Source organism: Leptopilina heterotoma, unplaced genomic scaffold (assembly GCF_015476425.1).
Source record: "Leptopilina heterotoma isolate Lh14 unplaced genomic scaffold, ASM1547642v1 Lhet_113, whole genome shotgun sequence".
In the NCBI taxonomy this organism is placed as follows: domain Eukaryota; kingdom Metazoa; phylum Arthropoda; class Insecta; order Hymenoptera; family Figitidae; genus Leptopilina; species Leptopilina heterotoma.
The window spans coordinates 1,620,447-1,633,086 of NW_025110832.1; the positions used below are offsets into that span (position 1 = coordinate 1,620,447).

Sequence of the window (12,640 nt, forward strand, 5' to 3'; positions counted from 1 at the left end):
AATAATAATAATAATAATAATAATAATCACTCGAAATGATCCTTAACTTCAACACTTGATTTATTTTTTTTAATAATTTAATTCTTGCGAAAAAGAATAGTTAAGAAGTAAATTTTTTAAATTTTGAATCTGAAATTATTTGAAAATATAAAATTTTTTAATTTGCAAAATAATAAATGGAACAGTAACATTTACTGTAGTAATTAATAATTATTACATTTATTATTATAATCATAAGAATGTAAAGAACAAAAATTATAATTTATTTTTAAAAAATGGTTTGTTTATATTATTTAAATGTTTGTAAATATTTTCATTAATACTTGATATATATACACAGTCTTTGCAAAATTTTCAACAAAATTTTCAAGTTTTTACAATATTTCTTCAAAATTCTTCAAATATCGCAAATTGCTTTAATTTTCTTCAGATTTAAAGAAAAATGTTCCACTCTGTCAACATAAAGTTTTTATTGTTATTTTCAAATATAATTAATCTTAGTTTGTGTATTTTTTTATTAAAATTAAGTATCTCTAACGAAAAAATTATTTTGTTTCATTGTTTTCAAGAAAAGGTCGTTGCAGTTTGAACCTGTTGAAAACTAATCATACTTAATTTTTTAATAATAATTTTTTTTGATAATTACAACAAATAAAATATTCATCCTATGTATTTATGATAAAAAATGAGTTTTCCAAATTTATAGATCATGAAATTTTATATTTTCACTTTTGTAATTGTTTATGAGGATTAGACTCAAAACTACTTTGTAAAAAACGTTTCTTTGAAATTTACTATCACTGTAAAAAAATTTATTAAATTTTGCAGTTGAAAGTGTAAAATTTTACATGTATCTGTAACGAATTTCGTTAAATATCTATGAATAACTGTAATTTTACTGCATTCAGTAAGTTAATAATAATAATAATTTTGAGGTTAGAAAAGCAAAATCTTGTTTAAATCACTTTCATTGTGGGGATAGTACGAAATTGCTATTATATTCTTGTAAAAGTGCGATCGAAGATTGTAAATTTACTTTCGAGATTCGCAATAAAAACCAACGCACAATAGCTTCGCGAGCGTCGTTCGCGAATGCAAAGCATGAATTAGAAAAGGACAGATATATGCATGTGTCCTTTTCTATCTCATGCATCTCGTTCGCGAACCTATTGTGCGTTGATCTTAAAATAAATTTTTAGGTTATATTCAATAAATGTATATATTTCTGTTACAATTTCATATCAGACTTGAATTTTATAATCAAAATGTAAAAATCACTTGTTGGTCCATTGTAACTTTATTATTTTTATCATGGGGAGATTCAACCCTAGGGGGAAACCGCGAAATATTATATGTCACGTGGTGTATCGTTTCTGTTGTACTTTTTCATAAAATTCTTTCGAAAATTAATATTTTTTTTTAGTTCATGACATATAAATAAACATTCGTACGTCACGAACTAAGAAGCGGAAGGACAGCATATGCGCATTTGGATGTAATAAGAATAAAATAAAAAAAAATTTCTGTATTTTATGATTTGAAAATTTCTTTTTCTTTATGCCTAAAAGTGTAAACGTACACTATAAACAAAATCGGTATGTACAGAATAACACGAAGCTTGTAATTAAATATATCGGAATACTTGTCGCAAGTGTAAAAAAAAATTGATTTCGTAACTTTGTTCCATGATAGTAAATTTACATCCTTGGTAATAATAGTTCTCTGAATGCAAGAAACATACATACTCAAAATTTACTATTTCGAATATGGATATTTTTAATTCCTCCGCGAATTGATTTGATTAAAAAAAATTACTAAATAAACAATAGATTAAGTCACGCAATTGATCACTTATTCAAAAAAGTATAAAACTAAATATTTTTCTAGTCACAATTTTACAAAATAAAAAAAAAATCAAACTTTTGGACAAATTGATTTGGTAGTAAACTTAAGACTAATAATTTTTTAACTGAAAATATTTCTTGACATAAACTGCAAGAAGAAAAGATTGAAATTGATACTACTTGGTATTTACAGGTCCTGTTTTGACTCTCTTATTCGAGATGGAAAAAAGAAAGAATTGCAAATAAAAATATGGATTTGGAAAATTCTTCTTGACTGTGAATCCCATTAAGTAAAATGTAACATGACTACAAGTATTTTTTTTGTAATATTTTCGCACTCAATATATTAGATTCACAATGTTCTTATGTCTTGTTGGAAGGCGGTATAATTAAGAAAAGATTGATAATAGTTAGAGGCCAAAGGTTAAAGCTCGTTGGTTCAATGTTCGACGAATTTTCTCGCTTTAGATTTTAATCAGAAGCAATGGGAAAATTCGGAAATGACAAGGAACCAGTTTTAGATATTAATGAATTCCTAAGGCCACTGAAGTGATTATCTCCTGGTAATCGATACTTGTTTTCAAAATCGATTATTTTGAGTTTCTCTATATTCTTTTCTACTTCCGCTACTCTCATTATTCTTTTTGTTGTTGTAACGTTTTATGATGAGGCACTTGCGAAGTGGAGCTCGAATTTCATGAAGTTGCTGGTTTGCATTAGGTTATCTTGATTTGATGAAATTGTCTTTTTTTGATGCAGTCAGCTTTAGGTTCACTATGTATATAAATAAGCAGTACTTTTGTTGTTTGTTCGATACAGTACTAAATAAGTCTTCATTCTTTTTGTTTTTTTTCATGAAATTACGCAATATAGCTGTTTAGGTTCTATCGTACATATTGCTTTTTCTTTTCTTTATTGCCTCTATTTTGTTTGTCCTTTAGTTTTCTTTGCAAATTTCTTTCTTTCTTCTTCTTCTTCTTCTTTTTTTTGTTCTGACATTCATTCGTCGGTTGAGGACTAGAAAACATCGGCAAAATATTTTTCTTTTCTTGCAATTACATAACAGTTAGGTTCTGCTTTATTGAAGTGACATCACGAGTTTTTCATTGGTTTTCGTCCATGTTTTCGCCTTGTTTGTGGTGCTTTATCACTATTAGTAGCAGGATATAGAGCATGATTAATTTCATCGGGACACACTGTAGCCATTTTGCGAATTTCAACTTGTTTTGTTCCTTTTACCTCTGATTCGGATACCCATTCATCAGTTATTCTGAAAGCAAAATATTTTTTTGTAAATAATTAGTTATTTTGAAATGTGCTTCTAAATACCCACTACAAACTGAAAACATCTTAAAATTCAAAAATTGAGAAAACTGTTTGGTGACAGCCACAAATATTTCGTTGTCCCAACTGATTTTTTTGGTTCATGTGGAAGCAACTCAACCGTTTGGTTGGGCTAACTAAAGTTTTTGTTAAACAAGTTTCATTCGGTTTCAATTATATTTATTGGATGAACAAACAAATAAATTTTGAGTGCAGATCCTTCTAGGAAATTCCATAACGTATATTTTTTTTATGAAATTTTTTCCTATATTTTGAATAACAGTTTACAAACTAGATAATTTTGACACTTTTCTTCTTTCTTTTTAATACGTGTACAAAAAATGAAGAAAATTATACTGACTCTTTTATGATTTTTTAAAGTTAATAATTTTTAAGCTACAAAAGAATTTTATAAAAACAGACTTCGCACTCAATAGTTAATTTTTAAAAAGTGGCTTTAAGACTGAAAAAGGTAGTAAAAAAGTATTTATCGAAAAATTAGATTTGACAACTAAAAAACTCGATTCAATCGATTTACAAAAATCACAAAAACTTTATATTCCGTATTTCCTTGCTTTCCATACAAAAATTTGACTTTTTTTTCTTATCTTGGAAATAATTTCAATTCTAAATTTTTATGAAATTCAATTATTTTCCAAAACTTTTAGTCAGAATTCTTGGAAAATTCGATTATGTTTAAAAATAATTATTAAAAGTAAAAAATAAATTTTTTTTAAAGTATAAAATTTATTTCAATTAAATTTGATAAAATTTCTAATTATTTTGAAATTTAAATAAATATTTTTAATTTTAACGAGAATTTAATTATATTTACTAAATTTTAAATACAATTTTTCAAAATTTTAATGTAGAAGCTTCTTGAAATTTAACTATTTCTAAAAATTTACGCTATAATGCTTTTAATATTCAATTGTTATCTAAAGTTTTAACTGAAATTCATTTTTAAATCAATTCTTGTTAGAAAGCTCTACAAGAATTCAATTAATTAAATACAAGAATAAATAATTGATGGATTACTTCATTATTTTTTAAAATTCATTACTTGTACAGAAATTAATCAAATTTTTTAAAAATATTTAATATTTATTAATTTTATTATTTTATTGAATTTTATTATTATAATAAAAATTTAAATAATTAAATTTCAGTGAAAAATTGTATTATTTGTAAAAATAATTTAGTCTTGCGAAAAATTTTATTAAAACTTTTTGTAAATAATAGAATTTTATGAAAAAAAAGAATAATTCAATTATTTCTAACAATTTAATAAAAATTGTATGAATTTTAATATTTATGAAAATAATTTAATTTTCATAAACAAATGATATGAAAATTTTAGAAAATAATTAATTTCTTTCAAAGTATTTTATTTAAAATATTTTTAATTTAATTGGCTTCTTTCAAAAAATTTTTTTGCAAATTGTATTTCAATTAATTGAATTCCTTTGAAAATTGTACTCTATTCTTGACATTGATTGAATTTTTGCAAAGAATTTAATTAATTTTTTTTTTAATATGTAATTAGACTCTTTTGAAAAATTGTATAATAGTAGATTATAAAAATCTTTGAACTTCACCAAAAACATTTAATTATTTGTAAAAATAATTAAATTCTTGTGAAGAATTTTCCAAAAATTTTTGAAAATAATTTAATTTTTTCAAAGTGTTTTATAAAAAAATTTTAAATTGTTTCTAAGAAGAATTTTATTAAAACTTATGAGAATAATTTTTTTATTTCAACTATTAGCGGATTTAAAGTAGTGCAAAAAGGTACTTTTAGTGTCACAAATTTAACAAAACTGGCCAAGTAGTAGCTAATAGTAAAAAAGTAGTAAATACTAAGTTTCAATAGATAAGTGCAAAGCATGTAAAAAAGTAAAAAATAATTAGGTTAAAGATAAATGTCCCAATTGAGAAGCGTTTACCATTTGTACACAGCTGGGTACATAAATGCAAATTAAAACAAAAATCGATTAGAAATACTGTTGGAAATATTCAATTTTAAATTTATAACTTGTATACATTTATAATTATAACTTTTCTACTTTTTATTATCAAAAACTGTTACTTGTAAAAATGATTCTAAAAACTTCTAACTTTTGCTATTTTTTGTATTATATTTGAATTTTCGGAAATATGTTTTTAAAAATATTAAAAATAATTGAATTCTAAAGAATTAGAATGAAAAAATTCTAAGAATTATTTTCAAAACTTTTTTTATATAATTTTTCTTGAAGCTAATTTTTATTAATTTTCATTTTTAAAGTTACACTTGAAGTTGAGAATTGAATTATTTTCAAAATTTGCAATTAAAATTCTTCAAAAATTGATTTTTAAAAATTATAATAATATACTTGAAAAAAATCAATTATTTTTAATTAAATTTGACAAAATTTCAATTATTCCAAATCTTTTTATGTGTATATTTCGAAAATTAAATTAGAAAAATGATTCAAATTTAATTTTTAAAAGATTTGTCAGCAGTTATTTTTGGCATGCCTTATTTTTCACACTATAAAAATCGAAATAAGTTGTCTTTTATACTAAAAATGTGGTATTTTGTGCAATGTTTGAAAGAAAGGTCTGAAAAAGTAGCAAATTTCCAAAATAAGTCGAAAAAAGTAGCATTTTTTGAAAATAGTGGAAAAAAGTAAAAAAAAGTCATAATATCCAAAGCTTGCTTTAGTTAAACAATAATAAATTAATATTTCTATTTTGAATACTTACATGCCATGAGGGTACCACCGTAAGAGAAATTTCATCTTTCCATCTTTCTCAACTCTTCTGGCTAAAATCTGCAAAATAAAATGTTTTATTTTAATCCTCATTACATTGAAAGTTGATTTTCAAAAATTGTAATAAAATAGAGTCGCATAAATAACTACAAACTTCATTTGCTAGGTGTTTTTGTTTTGTTTTCTTTTTTTTTTTTGCTTTCGTAAAATTTGCATTTAAAGCAATTTAAAGTAATTTTTGTTTTAATAGAATTGGAATTAACTTGAATTTCTACTTAACAGAATTAGTAAGCTATAAACTTTCTATTTGACTCAACTTTTAATTAACAAATTTTTTATTTAGTCCTCTTTTTGTTTCAAAGAATTTTTATTTAGAGAAATTCTTCATTAACGGAATTGTAATTTTTGTTTCTAAAATTATCACATCAGCAAATTTTTATTTTCACGAAAAGAGTATGTAAAGTCATTTATAATCAAGAGTAGGTAAAGTTATTTACTTACCTGACTTGTTAAAGTCATAGAGTTTCCTGGAGTTTCAGCAAGTTTTCCTTGAGTTCTGGATTTTGCTAATTCCAGTAGACGATGCTGAAGTCCTTCCATTATGCCGGTATCAAAATAATCGAATAGTCTTGCTGCAATAGAAAAAGAAATTAATGTTATTAATTGTTTCACCTCTTTCGAAATTACATTTCTTAAATATAACGATTTTAGTGTTTAGGAAAAATTGCCAACGTCTACAAACAAGATCAGCAACAATTTTACAAAATTTTTATTCGTTAACACTTTAATCATTCGATATTCAATTTGACATGATCTAATTATCTTATTATATAATTATCTGGAGTTAATCATTTAATTAAGTCATTAAAAATTGCCAATTTTATTGGTAATTAATTAATTAAATTAACTATTATTAAATACAAAATTTAATATAATTTTCTCTCCGTGATACTTCTTTCATATTTGTAGAGCAATGTTCCACAAACCTTTCTTAAAAATTTTCCAAAATTTTTGCGTTATGTCCGTTTCAGAATTTTGAAACACTTTAATATATTTTCGATATTCGTACTCTGTGCCTATGAGAAATCACAAAAAGATGCTCACAACCTGCTTTTAATAGACTTTTAGACTAATTGTCTGTGATTGGTTTCCTGGAAAGATTGTTTCCAAAAAAGGGATACGTTCATTAAATTGTTTCTATTAAAATGTCGAGGCTGTAGTATACCTTCAAAGAACATTTTTTCTTTTACTTTGATTGGCTTTCCCCACAGAGAACTTCCAAAAGTTTCAATTTTTCGGAAATTTTCTACGAGTACAGCCAATGAAAATCTCTACACATATACTCGAAAACGGAGAGGTATACAACCGCCTTTATTATCGCACTTTGTCGGTTTGTTTTTAGGCTGTGTTTACATAGTGTTTACATGAGCGAAGGCCAAAGCAGAATAGAAACGTACATTCTCTACAGCTGACAATTAAGTGAAATTATCCTTTAACAGAATATTATATAATTCAGAATTTAAATTTAAGAGAATAGACATCACGTAAATTATTTAACACAAAAACTGAATTATCATATCGACAAACTTACAACCTTAATAGAATTGATATTTAACCATTTTCAATTAACACACCTCACAAGTATTATTTTTGCACAAATTTCTAAGGGGAGGGTACACCTGTATTTTTAACTGTATCAAGAAAATAATTCAAATATTCCATAAAATTATTTTTAAAGTAATTTTCTGTGAGGAATTCAATGATCATAAAATAAAATCGGTTAGGAAATATTTTTACAATTTTTGAATTTTTATTTTTCTTAAAAATTGGTAGCTTTTGAAATATATGCGTAATTTTGTAAAAAAATATGTTTTTGTATCCACAAAAAAATTGCGAAATAAAAAAATTAATTTTTACAATTTTTTAAGCATTTTTTTTAAAAATAAAATTTTATTTTTAAGCTGAAAATGCAAAAAAAAACTATTATTTTATATTCAATTTTTTTTTAAATATAATTTCATTATTTTTATAACTAATTTCAGATCATAATTTTTTAATATTTTTATTTTTTACATATAATAATAATGGTATTTTTTAAAAGTATTTTCAGCCTAAAAACAAAGTTTTATTTAAAAAAAAAATATTCTAAATTGTAAAAATCAGTTTTTTCATTTGGTAATTTTTTTGTCAATTTAAAAACATATTTTCTACAAAATTACGCATGGATTTTAAAATCAACCAATTTTTAAGAAAAATAAAAATTCCAAAAGAGTCAAAATATTTTCCTCAAAATAAAATTTCGGATCTAAAATGTGCGGATATTTTAAAAACTGAATTGATTTACTTGAAATATCAGGGTTCCTACAGAAATCCGAACTTTAAATTCCATACCTTTTCCATGATTTCCAGGTCAAATTTTTAGAAAATTCCATTGGAATTTTAAATTTAATTTCCACGTCATATAAATTTCCAATTGTATTTCTATTGAAGAGAAAAAAAAGAAAACAGAAAAAATTTAGAAACTTAAAAATTCTAGGCCTTTTCCATGATTTCCCTGATTTCCAGAAGCCTTGTAAGAATCCCATACCATTTCCATGATTTACAAATTTTGTAGGGACCCTTAAAATTTTTTCTTCTCTTTAATGGCATTTAGCTTCAATATTTTTGGGCTCTTCAAAAAAACTTTACTTATTTAATAGTCTCCACCCTTTGGTAAAAAATCTAAAATTATTAAATATTATCAAAAATTCGAAAAACCGAATTTCTTAAAATTCAACACTTTTTTTTCTCCTTTATGGCATTTAGCTTCACTATTTTTGTGCTCTTCAAAAATACTTTACTTATTTAATAATCTTAAACATTTGATAAAAAATTTAAATTTATTAAAAATTATGAAAAATTCAAAAACCCGAATTTCTTCAAATTCAACACTTTTTCTTCTATTTTATGGCATTTAGCTTCATTATTTTTGTGCTCTTGGAAAATACTTTACTTATTTAATGGTCTCTATTCTTTGGTAAAAAATTTAAAATTTTTAAAAATTATGAAAAATTCGAAAAACCGAATTTTTTAAAATTTAAAACTTTTTCTTCTCTTTTATGGCATTTAACTTCATTATTTTTGGGCTGTTCAAAAATACTTCACTTATTTAATAGTCTCCACACTTTGGTTAAAATTTTTAAATTATTAAAAATTATCAAAAATTCGAAAAACCGAATTTCTTAAAATTCAAAATTTTTTCTTCTCTTTTAATGCATTTAGCTTCAATATTTTTGGGCTCTTCAAAAATACTTCACTTATTTCATAGTCTCCACCCTTTGGTAAAAAAATTTCTAATTCTATTGAAAAGAAAAAAGGGAAAATTTAGAAATTTTTAAAAATTCCAGGCCGTTTCCATGATTTCCCTGATTTCCAGAAGCCTTTTAAAAATCCCATACCATTTTCATGATTTCCAGATTCTGTAGGAACCCTGAATATGGTACTCGGGGGTTTTCGGGGTCGCTGACTACAAATCTGGTGCTAGATTTCAAAAATCCAAAATGGCAGACCCAATATGGCGGAATAAGTTCAAAATCTAATTGGATTTGCTTGAAATTTAGTACTTAAGGTTTTGTGAAGTTGCTGATTGCAAATGCAAGCTTAACAAGATTTCACGGTAAGTTTGCCGCAAGCTTGTTGTTAGTTAGCTCTCGTGTTATGTATTCAAAAAGACGTCACGGTTTTGCTGCGTATGTTAAGGAAAGTTGATAGTATGTAGGACCTTGAAATTAGAGGCGCTCTTTTGTACTACAATCTACAAGTAAAGTTATTCTTCCTGTTTCTGGTCTACCTGTTCTCGTAGGTCGGGAAAAATCCCTATTAAAATTTCACTTATTCAGCCCTGACCTTCAATTTTTGTTTTCATGATATAATCACAGAGGATTATGGGAATTGTAATTTTTTCCAACTTTGATTATTGTAAATAAAAGTTTGTAACGATTTGTCACTGTCTTATCAGTGTATAATGTACCTAGGATTATACCAGAATATCTACTTAAAACTTTATAAATTTCTAATCCACGTACAAGATACAAGTTCCTGAAGATTATAGTTATCGATTTTGACGACATAAAATGGAATGGCAGTTTTATTTTCGGTATATCGGAATTCTTTAAATCGACTTTAAAAGTCGATTAGCTTTATCCAAAATAATTTGGTTTCGCCTTATATGTAATTCGTTTCTTAAAATCCTTAATTCTTTAAAGTGCATCAGGAATTTGTCTAACATCTATTTCGTAAATAATTCTAAAGAAATTTTTCAAAACGCGTACAATAAACAACAATGTTTGAAAAAAATTTAAGATTTTCAAAAACCAACATAATTTTTCTCCTTTGAAATTATTTATCATAGAGTAATTTCTATTTATAAGGGTTTTCTCAAAAATTGTAATATGAAGTTAAAAATTTAAGAATATTAATAAAACTGGAATAATTAGCACATAATTTTAGCACAATTGATACTTTTATTTTTGATAGAAGGGCTGCTAGCTGGCATACCTAAGTTGGGACACTTTCAAGAAATTTAAACACAACATTTTTCCCCTATTTCGTAAATAATTATAAAGAACTCGTACTGAAAATAAGGATTTTAAGAAAATTTACGAATTACATACAATTTCATACAATTAAATAAGCGAAATTGAATCAAGTTCCTGTTCTTAGCTTTTGGAGACTTTAAATCACATTTTATCAATAGACTTTAAGAACCAATTAATAAGTTTAATGTTGTGGAGAACAAAATAGAAAAAAATAAAATTTCAAATTTAAATTTAGAATTAATTTTAGATTTAAGAAATGAAATTGAAATAAAACATTCAGTAGGGGTAAATTCTTCAGATCAGTTTCAGATCAGAATTATAAAATATAATATCCTGAATTATAATGTACAATATAATCCTGAATGACATTGTCCTCAGTAAAAGTTTCATCAGCATTGAAGTATAAGTACCCAATATCATTTGTATATCTAATGGCGTGAATCGATTCCATGAGATTCGAGGGCATCACCAAAAAAGGGGATAGTTTTTTAAAATTCAATGAAACGAGTCCAATATGGAGGAAGATTTTTTAAAAATTGATTGACTGAAATTGATTGATTGACATAAGTCTGTCCTTGTTTAATGGGGCTGACTCCGTTTACACCTTAAATTCAGCCTCGAAAACAGGCTAAAAGTAAAACTTTTTTTTTAGTGTGTAATAATTTTTGAAAAAGTTCTTTGAAAATTTTCAAATTTATTTGTTTACAATATTCAACTTTACGAAATTTCATCGATTATTCGGAAATTCTTCAATGGTATATTAGAAAATAAAAACTTGAAATAATTTCAAAAAAAGTTTAGTTTAACTTTTTCAAAAAATATTAATTTTGCAGAATTGTTAGTTAAAAGTATGAAAAATTCAGATTTTCAAAGATTTTAATTTGAAACCTTTTCAAAATTCAGTTACTTCTAAAAATTCACGCTATAATACGTCTTTTAATATTCAATTATTATTTTAAATTTTAACTGAAATTCATTTTTAAATCAATTTTCATCAGAAAATTATACGAAAATTCAATTATTTAAATACAAAAATAAATAATCTATAAAATAATTTTATCAATAAATTTTTAAATAATTGAATTCATTCGATGAATTTTAATAAAATTTTTAAGAATAATAACATTTTTCGAGAAATTTAATGAAAATTGTTTTAAAAATAATTGAAATTCTACAATGAATTTGATTATTTATGAAAATAATGAAATGTTTGCTTAGAATTTTATTATCATTTTTTTTTATAAATAATTGAATTCTTTTGTAAAATTTTATTAAAATAGGTATTGAAAATAATTGAATTGAATAAAATTTTTGGAAATAATTGAAATTTTGACAAGAATGTTATTACAATTTTTGAAAATAATTAAATTTTAGATAAGAATTTTATTATTTACAAAGATAATTGACATTTTGACGAGAATTTTTTTTTAAATTTTTGAGCGTAATTGAATTTCTGCGAAGAATTTTATTACTTTGGAAAATAATCGAATTTCTGCAATCATTTGTAACTTCTCCAAAAATAAATTTTTTTTTTAGTGTTTTTAACAAAAAATCTTTTGTAAATACATTTAATAATTAATTAAATATATATTAAAAAATTAAACTAATTTCAGAGAAATTTGAATTATTAAAATTTTTCAAAAATCAATGAATTTTGAATTATTGAAGTAAAATTATTCATTAAAAATAATTTATAAGCAATAATTTTATGATAGTTCTTCAAGAATTAAGTTATTTAAAAAGAAATTATTGTCAAAAAATAGTAAAAATTGATGGTTTTGTATTCGAAATTAAAAATTAAATTTTTTCTAGTAGTTTTAATAAAAATTTCCTGACTTTTCTCTGACTTCCCTGATCTGTGGGAGGACTTTCCTGTTCTAATAGGTTGACGTAAAGGAGTTGCACTCCATTTCATTTGGCTTTTTGAAATAAACATTGAGTCAACAGAAGAAGTTACAGTTTTTTCGTATTCACTATCACTTTGCGTATCGGAATCACTTAGCTCTGAGTTATTGTTATCGTATTCAATATCAGAAATATCTGAGTCACTTTCGATTTCTAGATCATTTTCAAAAGTTGTACTATTTTCATTTGCACTTCTTGTGAAATGATGTAAATTCGCCATATCTTCAAGCAGTAG

The 12,640-nt window shown here is 24.2% G+C and overlaps 1 protein-coding gene across 1 annotated transcript in view; it reads right to left on the reverse strand.

Annotated features, from left to right (window-relative positions):
* Window positions 1-1,528: 1,528 nt before the first annotated feature.
* The window catches only part of LOC122506034, a 48,199-nt gene continuing 37,087 nt past the window's right edge, over window positions 1,529-12,640 (reverse strand). Inside the window, exons 6-8 of the mRNA XM_043618006.1 lie at window positions 6,425-6,555; window positions 5,916-5,983; window positions 1,529-3,114 (exon numbers count right to left, since the gene is read on the reverse strand). Coding sequence (XP_043473941.1) covers window positions 2,937-3,114; window positions 5,916-5,983; window positions 6,425-6,555 — 377 coding nt within the window. The 3' untranslated portion in view covers window positions 1,529-2,936. The remainder of the gene's footprint in view (window positions 3,115-5,915; window positions 5,984-6,424; window positions 6,556-12,640) is intronic.